This window comes from Bactrocera tryoni, unplaced genomic scaffold, assembly GCF_016617805.1.
Source record: "Bactrocera tryoni isolate S06 unplaced genomic scaffold, CSIRO_BtryS06_freeze2 scaffold_11, whole genome shotgun sequence".
Taxonomy (NCBI): Eukaryota; Metazoa; Arthropoda; class Insecta; order Diptera; family Tephritidae; genus Bactrocera; species Bactrocera tryoni.
The window spans coordinates 9,989,745-10,006,402 of NW_024395824.1; the positions used below are offsets into that span (position 1 = coordinate 9,989,745).

At 35.1% G+C, this 16,658-nt stretch overlaps 1 protein-coding gene across 1 annotated transcript; it reads right to left on the reverse strand.

Moving 5' to 3' along the window:
• Nucleotides 1-815, reverse strand: LOC120779740 (mitochondrial import inner membrane translocase subunit Tim13). Its single transcript, XM_040112114.1, has 3 exons — nucleotides 540-815; nucleotides 406-474; nucleotides 1-260 (listed from the first exon to the last, which is right to left on the reverse strand). Exons 1-3 carry the CDS (start codon nucleotides 636-638, stop codon nucleotides 162-164), a joined length of 267 nt encoding a protein of 88 aa, XP_039968048.1. The 5' UTR covers nucleotides 639-815; the 3' UTR covers nucleotides 1-161.
• Nucleotides 816-16,658: the final 15,843 nt, after the last annotated feature.

Below are 16,658 nucleotides of genomic sequence, written 5' to 3' on the forward strand. Positions count from 1 at the left end.
TGTTAATTTGTAAAATTTATTTATATAACAAGAAATTATGTTTCAAATCAGTAGAATTTTAAAGTAACAACGTTTGCCTAAAATATTGTTTATAAAACGAAATCATGATTGATGACACGTAAAATTTGCAAATCGTCAAACACTGTACTATTTTCACACTTCTACATCTTATTCTGCTCTCGTTGCAAACGATTGCTGTAAGTGCGTGACACCAAATTCCAGGAATCCATATACCTATCCATGCACATTGAAATACATTTCTGAAATTAATAATAATTATGATATCGTGTCCAAATACATTGAAATAATTTAATAAACTCAAAAGTATAAATAGGTTGATAGTAATTATCAACGATGCTTATTTCACAAACACTTATTTGAGTCAGAATATATTTAATATATCACCTGTTCAGAAGAATCCAATTGTACACCTGGTTTAGCAACACATTTTTTGAAGCACTTCTCTGTCATTTTCTGAAAACATAAAACCGAGAATATTGATTGTGTAATTTTCAAACAAAACTCATGTGCTCCTCCACCGTCAACAATTCTTGAGCATTAGCCACTGCAATTTGCTGCTTGACTTGCCCAATCAGTTCTTCCTTTTCTGCGATCGATAAGTTACCCATGCCCGCCATTTCCAATTTAAAAATACAATTGCTACAAATTTGACAATAAAATGTACTCCAACTTTTTGTATTGAAAGATAACGAATCAAATAAAACTTAACATTGCCAAATAATCGACCTTATTGATTAGCAATCCATTGTATAAACCATGGCATATCGGAGTAGCGAAATTGGCCATTCACAGTGCATTCTTACCTTCCAAGTATACGTTCACAATAAAACCAACATGGCCGCCTCTGTTGAGTCAGGGTGGCGAGAGGTCAAAACGGGTTGCGCAAACAAGATATGCTGTATCGAATCCAGCCGTCCTGAATAAAAGCATCAGCGGGAAATTAAAGTCAAAAATTCCTAATGACTTTAGATTTTGTACCGCATACCCGAATAAACGCGGCAGCAACGCTAAGGGTTGAAAAATTCGATTTTGACGGTGCGTTGAGAAGTGAAAATGGCAGCAGAAAACGAAAAAGTTTTAATTTTTCTTAAAATTTTCCTGACGTGCGATGCTTACACAAATGGATGATAATATTATTAATAAACTAATTCGTATTGCATATCATTTTCTTTGTACAATTATCGAATTTAAGTAAGAATTTGACGTAAAGTTACCACTTTCGTTAGGGATTCCGCGTTGGTGTTTCCGCTCGACGCCTTTGTTCAGGTCTGCCCGCTATTTATAACTATTTACAATTTTGGGTTTAAAATGGTGACAAATTCTGTTACCAAAATATTATATATATACCATCTTGACTTTGATAAATTAAAGCGTTTACTTAGCTTATTCATGGACAAACTGGAATTTCTATTTTAAGGTTGGTACGCAGCTCTCAAGTAATTGCTCAAGAAAAAAAATACATTATTTCTCAAGTAATTTTGGCAGCTGGTTACGCATTGTGAATGATCTACATTAGAAGAGCAAGAGAGAATAAACAAAGAAAACAAACTTTGTGCGTAATATGTATGTGTGTATGTGTATGGTAACATAAATATTTTTATTGAGATTTAAGAAATGTTGTTGATGTTTGGTAGGTTTTATACAACATTTCAAAATGGAATATACTTCATAATAATGATTTCAACTAATTTAGGATGAATTTGACGATTACTTCGATTTTCCTTCAAGAAACAATTGTTGATTTCATGTTTCTTCGCAAAACAAGGTTTGCCATATTCACATTTTACTGAAAAAAGTATCAAAAATTGGTACTAGATTTCTTGAGAGCTGCGTACTAGCACAAGTAAGTTTGTCGCAGGACAGAATCTTGACCGTTTCTTAAGCGTTTTTTTATATGAATTTTTTACGTTTCTTGAGAGCTGCGTACTAAGCTTTACAATGAGTTGACCGGAAAAAAAAGTAATGTAACTCTTAACATAAATAAATTTCTATATTACTATTTAGTTCTGGTTTTGTGTTTAATCATAATTTCAATTGAATTATTTGTACAATTGTACAATTTGTAAATATGATATAAGCCAACAAGTAACCAATCCCAAAATTTTCATCAACACACACCAAAAAGTCTCTTTCGGTACGATGAAGTGCTGAACACATAGAGCGCGACAGACTGCAAACTACATCTGTCAAATATTAAACTACACACGTTCTTATGGACACTGTTATTTTGACAGCTGCACGACTACACGACTGCAGGTCGACAGTTGTCGCTCTCGCTAACTTTAATTTAATCCTATATTTGCCAACGATAGTAGGACGACAGTAGAGTTGACAGTAGAATGGAAGATAGAGAGATGAGGTAGAGTGGTGATGCCACTAATATGTAATATGTAAAATTATTCACAGCTCTAACAAACCTGACGTTATTTTACAAATTAAAGCATAAAATAGCTCTATTATATCATTTGTAATAACAATTGATAGTTTAAAATAAATAAATTTACTTATTTTTTCCATACAAAATTTCACTTTGAACAAAATATTAAAATTTCATTGAAATGAAAGGAATTAGTATGGCCACAACGAAATTGCGTACATACAAAATAGACAACTGCGTTGTTTTGTGTACATGCCGGCCATTGTGTTGTTGCTGCTTCTCACAAATGTACATGTAATAAGATGCGCAACGAAGTTTTCAGTTCACTGTCGTGCTGCTGCTGCCTGTCGCGCTCTATGTGTTCATCACTTGAGATTATTTAAATTAGTTAACATAAAGTTATTTTACTGTATGAATAAAACTATGTATTTTGTTCAACCGTGTGATATCAACGCCGGCTTTAAGCTTTAGAAGATTGGGAGTTTTATAGAAAATATATTCTAAAGTACAGGTGGTTTTATGTACAAAGTAATATAATTACACAATATTATATGTCCTTTTATAAAAGGGCATATGTAATAAAAGTAATTGTAATTTATTTTATTTAATTGTTAATTAATATTTACTGATTTTAATACATTTATTTTTGTGTAGTTATAAGCTTAGTTTCCAGCTCTTAAGTAATTCCTCAAGAAAAAAATACATTAGGGGTATTCGCTTGCTCTTGCAAGATTGCAGATTGCAAATATACTATACCGAAATATACAAGGGTTCGAGAACACCCATTGCAGAATCTAGTGATATACGAACGGCTGATTCGGTCAATTTATTGTGAAAGACTATTATGCATGGCTATTGTGAATTGGCACACTTTCTGCATACATTTCTAACAAAAAAACTGTAACAAATCTTTATAATTTAAATTGAAATTATAAAATCTATTTAAAACTTACCTTCCTCAACAATTTAACGACGTAATATGTCTTTATGTAAAATGACAACTAAAACGTTGCTATTATATTTTTGCGTGACATTGAACGCAAATATATATGGGTTTCATATACACCGTCGAACTGTCATCGTAACCGGTTGCTTTTCGCTCTGTGCTTATTGAGTTTGTTAAAACGGTATAACGGTTTGTTCTGCGTTTATATTACGCTCGTGCTTTGTTTGTGAATTAATTTTTTATCGTTTTATATCTTTTCAATCACTTAATTTCTTAATTTGTTAAACTAAAATTCGCGTTTACTATGGCCCCTGGGGCCACCAAATTAGGGGATAATAGGTTTTCCCTATTATCTCCAATAATGAAAAAGAAAAGAAAAAACCAAATCCGATCCCGTTAGACCAATTTCCAGAATTACCAGTCTCAAACACGGATGATCCAAAATTTTTGGTCATGTCATCGCTGGTCGACAACAAGCCACTTAATTCGTTATCATGCTTCGCTACGTATAAAGGTATTCAAGCAATCAGTAAGGAAGTAAGTAAAGTTACTGAGCTACGTGATGGTAGCCTACTGCTCTTTGTAAATAACAACAAAACAGCTAGCAAATTTCTTTCTGCAAAAATTTTACCTGGCGGAGGTCATATCAATGTCAAGCTTCATAATACTTTGAATACGGTTAAAAACTGCATATACGCCCCATTCATGAATAACTTATCAGAAGAAGATATTGTTGATGATTGTTAAGGAGCAGGGTGTTTCTGCTGTATATAAGTTTTCACGAATTGCTGACGGCTCCCATAATCCTACGGGTGTAGTTTTATTAACTTTTGATAAATACAAACTTCCTGAAAGAATTGATGTTGCCTGGAGGAACCTCACTGTCCGACCGTATTACCCTAATCCTATGCGTTGTAAGCAATGTCAATTAATTGGCCACACAGCAAAATACTGCCGTAATTCACCTTCTTGTGTCTCATGCAACCTCCCTTCCGATCATACCCCACCTACTGAATGTGAAGAGAATAATGTGTGCAAATTGCTCGGGCGACCACCCGGCATCATCTAATACTTGCCCTAAATATCAACAATCCAAAGAAATATTAAAAAATTAAAACTATTTATAAATGTAGTATGCGTGAAGCTGTTACCAAGTATAAAATTCAATTTTCTCATACAACTTCTAATGCAAACTCTTTTGCCTCTATAGCTAAAATTTCTAACAATACTAATCAAATCAATAATGAAACAACACCTAATAACAAATCCAACAATCCTACCAAAACTAATCTAACAACAACTACTGACATCAATTCATCTAAACAATCCTTCCAACCCATCCTACTGCTCCTCTTCTGTCACTTCTCCTTCCCCTCTCTTTTCCCCTTTATCCATCTCTGACTCTCCTCTCAATATCCTTTCCTCCTGTCCTATCACACCCTCCCCACCCTCTCCTGCTCGCATAGATCCTCTTGCATTACCCAATTTTCCTTCTTACAATGAAGACATTTAGTTTAAATAAAATATTCGTAGCTTAACTTTTTTCTTTTATAAGTTTACATATGATATGATTACACTTCTTCAATGGAACATTAACGGTTATGTTAATAATTATATTAACTTAGAGTTACTTATGGGATCGTACAATCCATCTATTATCCTGTTGAATGAAACTCACCTATCTTATAATGCCTCAGCTTTTACCCCTAGGGCTTATGTGGGATATTTTATTAATCTCACACATAACACCACCAACAAGCAGGGAGTTGCCATCTAGTTAAAAGAAATCTACCTCACGTATTACTTCCCATACCCCTTTCAATTTTTTCTTCTGTAGCTATTGAGATCCTCGCCCCCTATAAAATTTCAATCATCTGTGCTTATTCCCCTCCTGATCAATCATTTTCTACTACTGAATTTTTAAATCTTATTCCTTCCGGTTCAAATCCTTTTATCTTGTGTGGTGACTTCAATGCTTGGAGTCCCCTTTGGGGCTCTGCTTCGGCTAACTCCAAGGGACGTAGCATTGAGGATGCCTTACTAAGATCCAACTGCATTGTTTTAAATGATGGTTCCCCCACCCATTTTTCCACACACTCTACCTTCACTAATATTGATCTTTCCATATGTTCTGCCTCCCTCTCCTCAAAAATATCCTGGTGTTGTATTGATGATCTCCATGGCAGTGATCATTTTCCCATCCTTTCCAAAATATCTACTTCTCGCCCTCATTCATTTTTTAAGCCCAGGATTCGGTTTAAAACTGATTCGGCTGATTGGGATAGGTTTGAAGAAGCCTGTTTTTCGCATTCACGTTATTTCCCCTTTTCTTCCAATATAAATCAAGAGGCTTCTAGAATCCAAAAAATTATACGTTCTGCTTCTAACTATTCTTTTCCCCTTTCTTCTTCTAAACCAGTCAAGCTTGCTCCTCTTTGGTGGAATAATGAGCTTTCTGCACTAAGAAATCTGAAACAGATCGCATGGCATCAATTTAAACGTTTACGTTCTAGTGCAAACTTAATAGCTTACAAAAAATCCAATGCACTTTTTCAATAACCATAAAGCTAAAGGCTGCTAAGGTTCATTGTTTCCAAAGAATTTACACGAATAATATCACTTCTTCTTCGGATTCTAGAAAAATCTGGACTGATATGAAAAGACTGGCTGGTTTATCACCTTCTTCTCCTATCACTTATACCTAAATACTCCTCGGGGCACTCTACTATATCCCAAAGATATAGCCTTAGAGTTTGCCACCCACTTTTCCAATATTTCTTTGGACTCCAATTTCTCTTCTGATTTTTCCTCTAGTAAACTTTCTTCTCTTTGCTCTCCTTACCTTCCTCCTTCCACCTTATCTCAATCAGCTGAATATTTAGATGCCGATATATCTGAACTTGATTTTAATTTAGCCCTCTCGTCAGTCAAGGGCAAAACTCCTGGCATTGATAAAATCTCTTACCTTATCATCAAGCACCTTCCTCCATTCCTTATATCCCGTCTAGTCAAACTTTACAATAGTATTTTTCTCAGTGGCAACTACCCTGTCCTCTGGAAGACTAGCGCGATTATTCCTATTTTAAAACCTGGTAAACCCTCCTGGTGTGGTCAGCAGTTATCGTCCCATTTCCCTTCTTCCTTGCCTTGGTAAATTGATTTAAAAGATTATTGCTACTAGACTCGCCTGGTATGCTCAATCTAATAATCTCATTTCGCACAACCAAGTTGCGTTCAAGAGGGGGCAGGGTACGTTGGATGCTCTCCTGCACCTTGATCACTTTATCTCTGATACTCTGTCCCCACAAAAATCATGTTTCTATTCTTTCTTTAGATTTCCTAAAAGCATTTGACAGGATTGGGATTCATGTAGTGTTAAGACAGCTTAGTAGGTGGAGAGTGGGTTCTCGTATTTTTAACTTTGTCAAATCTTTCCTATCCAACCGTAAATTAAGTGTTATCATATCCAATGTTTCATCCTCTGTTCTACCATTAGATAATGGTACCCCACAAGGGTCACCGCTCTCGGTGATCCTATTTACTATTGCATTTGATGAAATCAGTACCATTCTATCAGATTTTGTTACTATCCGGCATCAGATTTATGCTGATGATTTAATTTTATTCTCAAAAACTTCAAATTTGACTTCAGTAACAATTACTTTCTCTGAAATTTTATTGCGTCTTTCTCGTTGGTCCTCTACTTCAGGCACATCAATATCTTTTCCTAAATCGAAACTTTTTCATATTTGTAAAAAACATCAATGTACTATCCCAACGCTCACATTTGATAATACAAACATTTTGTGTACAGATAGTATTAAGTTCCTTGGTATTGTATTAGATTCTAAGTATACATTTAGAAACATTGTCAGTATATAAGAAAAAGACTTTTGTTAATTTAAATATTATTAAATACCTCTCATGTAGCGCTCACTCATCGGCTCGGCTTTACTGGTCAACGTCACTAAAGCCTCATCTCATCTGTAATTAATTATGGCTTGGAAATTTATGGACATCATTCTAAGAATCATCTAAAGATGCTTGCTGCGCCCTATCATTCTTCAGTTCGTTGTTCTCTTCGAGTGTTTCCAACATCGCCAATTAAAAACATACTGACGGAAGCTGGCCTACCTTCTCTAAAAGATGCAGTGGAAGATAGCTTAAATAAGCTTTATTCAAAACTCATACTCAGCACGAACTTTACTATAAAAAAGGACTTTCAATCATCACTTTGCAGAAAGAGGTCTCCTAAAATACCGTCTTCTATTTTTAAAAAGTGCTTTGTTTGCTAAAACCAATGAGTTGCCGCTTAAAATTATTGCTGCCTTGCAGTAAATATATTCCACCGTGGAAAGTAAATGAATCTTCTTTCATTAGTGATCTTACTTTTCTTCGCAAATCCATCACTCCAAGCACTGTGTATAAATCTCACGATTTTTGGAGATTATCTGCGCACTTCAAATCTTTTGGTTGGCAGTTTATATATACTGATGGCTCCAAATCGTCGCATACATCTTTTGCTGTAGTTGATGATAACCAACAAAGAATATCGTATGGTTTATTATTTCCATTTTGTTCAATTTTTACCGCTGAAGCTACGGGTATTCTCAAAGCTGTCCAGTATGCCCAACAAAACCTTGGTAAATTCATCATCTGTACAGATAGTCTATCGTGTTTTCAAGCTTTAAAAAACCGCAGTAACTACAATGACGTCATTATTGGCATTAGATCGCTGTTGTTTTCGTTAGCACATGAGACTAAAAATAATGTATGGTGCAGTCACTCTGGAATCATTGGAAATACTTTTACGGACTCGGTGGCTAAGGAGGTGTGCATCACTCCAACAACTACATCTGCCTTGTTTGTTAAGAGTGATATAAAACGGCTTATTATTCAACAAAGATCCACTAAATTGGCGCTTGATTGGATGAATTACAGACACCACTACTCTAGAATAAATTCAAATCGTATCAAACCATCCTTTCCGTCATCGCTTTCATCTAATTATATCATTCCATATATCAGACTTCGCATTGGCCACTCCATTATCACACGCTCACATACTAAATGGCACTCAAGATCAACCAATGCCCATTTTTGTGATTCAGATTTAAATCTATTGCATCTTCTGCAACATTGTCCAGCACTTCAAACTCATAGACTGTCAAACTTCAATAATACTGATCCAATAATTTTATTGATGGATCCCTCAAGCAACAACATTTCGAAAATCTACAACTTTTTGAAAGACAGCGACCTTCTTCGACGCATATAACATAACCAGTCGGCCGATAGCCCATGATGCTAGTGCTGCGTATTTTCTTAAGTTTGTATAATAATTGTATTATTATGTAAGCTTTTATAAAATAAAAAAAAAAAAAAAATAAAATATATGGGTTTTGGTCTGACATATTTTACACCCATTGCAAATAATTTTCTGCGTGTGTTTGTTGTTTTGCCGGCGCACCAAGAGGAAATATATACAATTCTTGCACCGTGCAAGGGTTTTGCAAGAGCAAGAGAATACTCATTAGAAAGGCAAGAGAGAAAAATAAAGAAAATAAACTGTGTGTGTAATAACATAAATATTTTCATTGCGTTTTAAGGAATGTTGTTGATGCTTGGTAAGTTTTATACATTTCAAAAGTAACTATACTTCAAAATAATAGGGGTATTCGCTTGCTCTTGCAAGATTGCAGATTGCAAAAATACTATACCGAAATGTACAAGGGCACGAGAGCACCCATTGCAGAACCTAGTGATATATGAACGGCTGATTCGGTCAATTTATTGTGAATGACTATTATGCATGGCTATTGCGAATTGGCGCACCTTCTGCATACATTTTTAACAAAAAACACTGTAACAAATCTTTATAATTTAAATAGAAATTATGAAATCTATTTAAAACTTACCTTCCTCAACAATTTAACGACGTAATATGTCTTTATGTAAAATGACAGCTAAAACAGGGTTGCAATTATATTTTTGCGTGACATTGCACTCAAATATACATGGGTTTTGGTCTGACATATTTTACAGCCATTGCAAATAATCGACATACATTGGCAGTCCTAGACACATGCATGAGTACTCCCAGGATGCGATGACTTACGTGCGCAATTATAGACGGCCGGATTTGTTTGTTACATTTACTTGCAATCCAAAAAAATGGCCAGACATTACGAATCTATTGCATCCCGGGCAATCACCAAGCGATCGCCACGACGTTACAGCACGCGTGTTTAAACAAAAACTCAGATGTTTGATGGACTTTATTACGAAACAACTTGTATATGGCACTGTTAGATGCTGGATGTACTCAGTGGAGTGGCAGAAGAGAGGTTTGCCCCACGCACACATTCTTCTTTGGATGGTGGAGAAAATTACACCTGACCAAATTGATGACATCATTTCCACCGAAATTCCTGATGTTGAAATAGATCCAGAGTTGCACGAAGTGGTGATGGCCAATATGGTTCATGGGCAATGTGTGAGAACACGATCCATCTTCGGTTGGTATGTCGGACAGTAAATGCAAAAAGCGCTATTCCCGTGCTTTTATTTCGGAAACTCAAACTGGAAACGACGGATACCCTCTCTATCGGCGTCGCTCACCCGCTGACAATGGCAGAACATTCATCACTCAATTGAAAGGAAAGAATTTCGTGGTTGATAACACATGGATCGTTCCATATTCGCCAATTTTGTCTAAGGCATTCAAAACACATATAAATGTTGAGTATTGCAGTTCAATAAAATCAATTAAGTATGTTTGCAAATATGTCACCAAAGGAAGCGATATGGCGGTTATGGTGTTGAGAACGAGATGAAATTAGCAAATTTCAAATGGGCAGATATGTGAACTGCAATGAAGCAATCTGGAGAATTTTTTCATTTGCAATTCATGAACGCCATCCTACTGTTGTGCATCTGGCAGCTCATTTGGAGAATGGCCAGCGAGTTTATTTCAACGCAGAGAACATAGTACAGCGAACGGAAATACCACCAGCAACCACTTTAACAAGTTTCTTTGCAACTTGCGCCAGTGATCCGTTCGCGAGAACATTGCTTTACTCGGAGATGCCTCGGTATTATACATGGAATGCATCGTCGAAGAAATGGTTGCGCAGAAAGAACGGCCATCCGGTAGATGGTTATCCAGGTGTTCTTTCAACTGATGCATTTGGAAGAATTTACAAAATCCATCCAAAGAACGATGATTGCTTTTACCTACGTTTGCTTTTGATTAATGTACGCGGTTCAACTTCATTTGAATCATTGAGGACTGTAGATGGTACCATTTGTGCAACATTTCGAGAAGCATGTCAACAATTGCAATTGCTTGAACACGACAGTCACTGGAATCAAATGCTAGCGGATGCAATAGCTTCTTCACCAGCCACTGCAGTTCGTACACTTTTCGCTATTATAATTTTGACATGTCAGCCTTCAAGCCCGCGTCTATTATGGGATACGTACAAAGAAGACATGGCAGAAGATATTTTGCATCGCCTGCGATTAGCGACGAGAAATGTCGACTTACAAATGAACGCTGACATCTACAATGAGGCATTAGTCCTTATTGAAGATTTATGTTTGCTTATGAGTGGAAAACTATTGATTGAAGTTCATATGCCGGCACCAAGTCGTCAAACAAGGGATTTAGTGAGTCGCGAATTGGAACGCGAGCGTGCTTACGATATAACTCACTTGCAACAACAAGAACAAACAAATGTTCCACTGTTGAATGAACAGCAAAGCAGTGCGTACAATCAGCTAATAAATGATGTAGATAGTGGAAACGGTGGCATATTTTTCCTCGATGCGCACGGCGGGACTGGCAAAACGTTAGGAACGTCTTTAATACTAGCAGCAATACGTGGTCAAGGTGGTATTGCATTAGCACTTGCATCTACCGGGATTGCTGCAACACTGTTAGAAGATGGAAGAATGGCACATTCAGCATTAAAGCTTCCATTAAACTTGCAAATACACGAAAGTCCTGTTTGCAATATTTCAAAGCAATCAGCAATGGCACAAGTTTTAAAAAAATGTAAGTTAATCATATGGGATGAATGCACAATGGCCCGCAAACGATCATTAGAAGCACTCGACCGAACACTGAGAGATTTGCGCAACAATAATCGTTGCTTTGAAGGAGTGATGATATTGCTGTCGAGCGACTTTAGACAAACACTTCTCGTGATTCCAAAATCAACAGCGGTGGATGAGCTAAACGCATGTCTGAAGTCATCGCATTTGTGGAGGTTTGTTAAAATCATTTCATTGACCATGAATATGCGAGTTTTGTGCAAAACGATAGAACTGCGGAGGTTTTTTCAAAAGAGCTGCTGCGAATCGGAAATGGACAAGTTCCGATAGATCCTTGCAGTGGATTAATATCGATTCCAACTACGATTTTCCAACTCACATCTAATAAATATGAACTAATCAGTGTATATCCAAATATTGCTCAAAATTATGGTAACTACGATTGGTTAAGCACGCGCGCAATTTTAGCATCAAAAAATATGGAAGTCAACGACTTGAATTGGACGATTCAAAATCAAATTCCGGGAGATCTGCGGTCATATAAATCAATCGATCGCGTTGAAAATGAAGACGAGGTAGTAAATTACCCAGTGGAGTTCTTAAACTCTTTGATGCCGCCCGGAATGCCGCCTCATAATTTGCGTCTCAAAATTGGGTCTGTAATTATTATGCTACGGAATCTTCATGCTTCCAAACTGTGCAATGGTACTCGACTGATTGTGACCAAGCTAATGGACAATTTAATAGTGGCAATCATTTTGAAAGGCCTGTTCAAGGGAGAGGAGTGCTTACTTCCCCGAATTCCATTAACTTAAACAGATTTGCCATTCCAATTCAGACGTTTGCAGTTCCCAGTGAAACTTGCATTTGCGATGACAATAAACAAGTCACAAGGGCAGTCGCTGGAAGTATGCGGCATAAATTTAGAAATGTCTTGCTTTTCACATGGCCAGCTCTATGTGGCGTGTTCCCGTGTTGGAAAACCTTCCTCATTGTTTATTTACGCCGCGGAACAGAAAACCAAAAATATCGTGTACCGTGCAGCCCTAAACTAAATATGTACTAAAATTATATATTTTCGAGACTCGATTAAAACTAATAAAATTGAATGAGAATAGTACAAACTTAATTTTATTAAATTGTCAACAAATCCTGGACGCGATGTGTCAGCATTATTGACAAGAGTAGTATTTTTCAAGCAATTAAATTCAAAAAGCATTAATGTACCCTCGAAAAAAATGTTTATCAGGCAGGTTCTGGCAATTCACTTCCGAGCAAAATTTGTAAAAATTTTGTTGAATTAGGTACAGAAGGTATTTTCCACAAAATTTCACTCGGAAGTAAATTGCAGAACCTGCCTGTATATCATGTTTCTTTATTTAAATTTTTTATCAAAAACAGTTCAAAAAACTCAGCAATAATTTTTTCTTCACTATTTTTCAATATTGGGAATTTGTCAAGGACAAAAAAGGCGGTATTTAAAGTATACACAATGAAATTAGGAAAAATCGTTCATATTCTATTAAAACCAATACCGGTGTAATTTTTGAAATGAAAAAAAAATCTATTTTGGGCAGAATGAAGTTTGCCGGGTCAGCTAGTACATACATATAAGTATCTGCTAGACGCTCGGTCACTTCCCTTCTAGCTTCGATAATATTTCGAATTCCCATCTATAACTTTGGGACATATTCTTAGATAATTTTTAAGGAAATTTAAGCAAAAAAAAATCGATTGTTTGAAGCTTCTAAAGCAGGCTCCCCCCTTAATAAAGATTTCGTATCAGAATTTAGTGATCTTATAAAAAATGAATTGGCAATTTGGCAAATGAAAAGTGATAAATATAAAAATAAAATTGAGAAAAATAAAAGTTGGAATAACTTATTAACGATATACAAAGAAATAGATAAAAGTGCTCCATTAGAAATAAATTCGAAGAAATGTTCCGCTTCCCTGTCGCACATGTTAACTCTGTGAAGAACGAACGCAAAATGGATTTGTGTGCCGTGTATGGGCAAATGAATTCATTCCGATCGAACGCACTTGTGAGCTCGTGTATGGGCACTTTTAGACAGCTGATTTTGAAATTTGTTTATTTATTAAAACAAAATTAAATAAAAATGGATAAGAGAAAATTATTAATGGCAATTTTAGTATTTTTTGAAAATCAATACAAATTTAACGAAAAAATTCTTTTATTATTAAATTCGTTAAAAGACAATAAAGTGCAATTAAAAGCAATACTTGATAGTAACTCGAAAAAAGTGTGTGAATAAGTAAAGAATATTAAATATATGGTTAGCAAACTGTGCGTTGTTTATTTTCTGCCATCGAAAAATATTCAAATTTGGTTTTGTTATAGCCCTGACAGACGAGCAAAATTAATGCGCATGAAGAAACGCTAATGCGCAGATGGATAAGAAAAAATTATTAATGGCAATTTTGGTATTTTTGAAAATCAATACGAGTATAAATTTATCGAAAAAATTCGTTTATTATTAAACATGATAAAATATAATAAAGTATAATTAAAAGCAATACTTGAATGTAACTCAAAAAAGGTACGCGAAAAAGTTAAGAATATAGGAAAAATGGATAACAAACTGTGCGTTCTTTATTTTCTGCTATCTAAAAATATTAAAATTTGTTTTTGTTAATATACTTGCACATAATTTAATTAGCAATATAAAACCGCTTACCTCTGATGCTGTAAACACAAAGTAGGCGGCAGACTTCAAGCGACATCTGTCAAACAATAGCAAAAATTTGCCATTTTTAACCAGTGTTGCCCACAAAAATTTGGTAAATTCAGCTAAATGCACGAAATTTTTGTGCATTACTAATTTGCATTAACATGGATCAATTGCGCAAGTTAATGCAAATTAAGCTTTGAGCAACGCTAATACGCATTGAAATTTTATGGTGACAGACGGCAGACTTGTGCATTTGGACAGCTGATAGTGAAATTTTTTTATTTATTAAAACAAAAAGTGAAATGATAGTGTGTGAAAAAGTGAAGAATATTGGAAAAATGGATAGAAAACTGTGCGTTGTTTATTTTCTGCCATCTAAAAATATTAAAATTTGTTTTTGTTAATATACTTGCACATAATTTAATTAGCAATATAAAAACTGTTTACCTCTGAAGCTGTAAACACAAACAAGGCGGCAGATTTCAAGCCACATCTTTCAAACAATTGCAAAAATCTGTCATTTTTAACCAATGTTGCCTACTAAATTCAGCCAAATGCACGAAATTCTTGTGCATTACAAACTTGCATGGGTCAAATGCGAAAATAAATGTAAATTAAGCCCGCTAATGCATATTAGCGCTGTCGTCTTTCAAGGCTATTATTGTAAAATTTCCTGATATTTACGTTTAAGGTTAACATATTTAACTATTTAAAGTATAAGCTATTGTTCGCTTTTATACACTTCACTCATTCGTTTGAATACATTTATTTCACTTTGTATAGTACAAAAATAGCTTTTATTCAATAATAAATTTTTTTTATTTCCATTTACTTACAAAATAACAACCGTTGCAAACTGACAAATAGCCAGTGTTAGCTAATCGACATCTTTGGTAAATGAACTGAAAGAAATGTAGGAAACAGATTATAACCTAATATAAGAAATAAACAAAACATTATTAATTTTTCGCGTGGATTTGATTTCCTCGTTGGCGGACTTCGGCCCCGCTTCAAAAAAATAAGACTGGTCGGATAAACACCAGGTTTTTTCTCGTAGAACACCTTTTTTCGTTGAAGGTCTCCGGCCGTGCTTTAAAAAAAAATTTCCCTGGTCGTACCAATACTATTCATTTTTTAAGCGTAGAACTCTTTTTTGCGTTGGCCGCGCTTCAAAAAAATCTTGGTCGGACGAGCTCCGCTGTGTTTTCATTTTTTTTTCTTTGCATTTAAATTCTTTTTGCGTTGGAGGCCTTCAACTTTAAAATATGAACCCCGTTTCGACCAACACCGGGAAAGAATTTGTCAGTTTGCAACCGTTCCTTTTTGTGTGAATAAATATAATTGAACAATAAGTTAAATATTAAATTAATGTTATTTTTGTTCTATATTTTATGAATTAAATGTGTATGCCATAGATGTCATCAAAAGGCGGTCTCTCATCCGAGGATGCTGGAAATTTTTCATTGGGAGCGTTTTTTACGTGGCGGGTCCCGAACCCAGCACACAACCTTGTGGAGGAGATGTTTCGCCTTCTCAATTTAGCTTGCTTTCAAAGAAATGTTTTTAAGCTACACAGAGGATTGGTCAAAGACCGTAAGTAGTGAACTGCTTGAGCCATATATAAAAGAATCGTTTCTGGCCACCCCAAGTGAATGCCGATCAGAGAACTTCCCTCACTTGTGTGAACTTCTACACATGACCCCATCCTCCAAGAATATATATAAATTTTGAAAAATAAATAGGACAGAGGAATGTTGCAATTACTTGTATTCAAAAAAATTATAAAAACTGAGATTTTTTCAGTTTTCATTTGCTTTAAATTTTCCAATAAATGGGTTACTTCTTGTAAGCAAAATGAATTTTATACTCATAATAAGTATAATTTTGGAATTGTTTTATACTATGTTCAGACCGAAAATTTAAAAGATTAGATTATATTTTAAGCATTTCATAACCCAACAGTGTTCTCACTGCCGTTAGAAAGATCAAAAAACAGCTGTTATTGTCATTCAAGAATTCACATCGCTTAATATTTATCAAAAGAAAAGATTGTCATATAGTAATTTGAAATAAAAAGACGGTTTTTTTTAATATTTTCCATATAATAGAAATAAGGGATGCATTTTTTCATTTGTTAAGTCGATTTTCAGATGAAATTAGATTCATTGCTTTAAAAAAAAATTGTTTGTTTACATTTTCTTCCCTTTGTAGTGTCTAAATCAGCTGTGATAATGTAACAGATTTCCAGTGCTGACAAGTAGATTGCGCAAAATCAGAGTCGCACAGAGAGATTTAGCGTGGATCAGTTTCAAATCATTTCAATGAAGTGATTTGGAACTGTCATTTTTGTATGGCGAAATCTTGATAAATTTTTAAGATTAGTGGGATAATCCATTCAACAGCCGAAATCGTGTGATTAAGTGTCGGTCTGAACATGGTATTACTTTTGTTTATTTGATTACTTCAGAACGATTAAAATTCCGTATCAGTAAAAAATATACATACAGTGTGCACGCATGCTTATGTCAGCAAGGAAGACACGATTGCAACCTTTGTGCTGAAT

Coding starts and splice junctions, on each gene's coding strand:
- LOC120779740 (XM_040112114.1), bottom strand. CDS start 638: ATGGCGGGCATGGGTAACTTATCGATCGCAGAAAAGGAAGAACTGATT. Junction 475..539: donor ATGCTCAAGAATTGTTGACG/GTGGAGGAGCAC, acceptor TTATGTTTTCAG/AAAATGACAGAGAAGTGCTT. Junction 261..405: donor AATTGGATTCTTCTGAACAG/GTGATATATTAA, acceptor TATTAATTTCAG/AAATGTATTTCAATGTGCAT.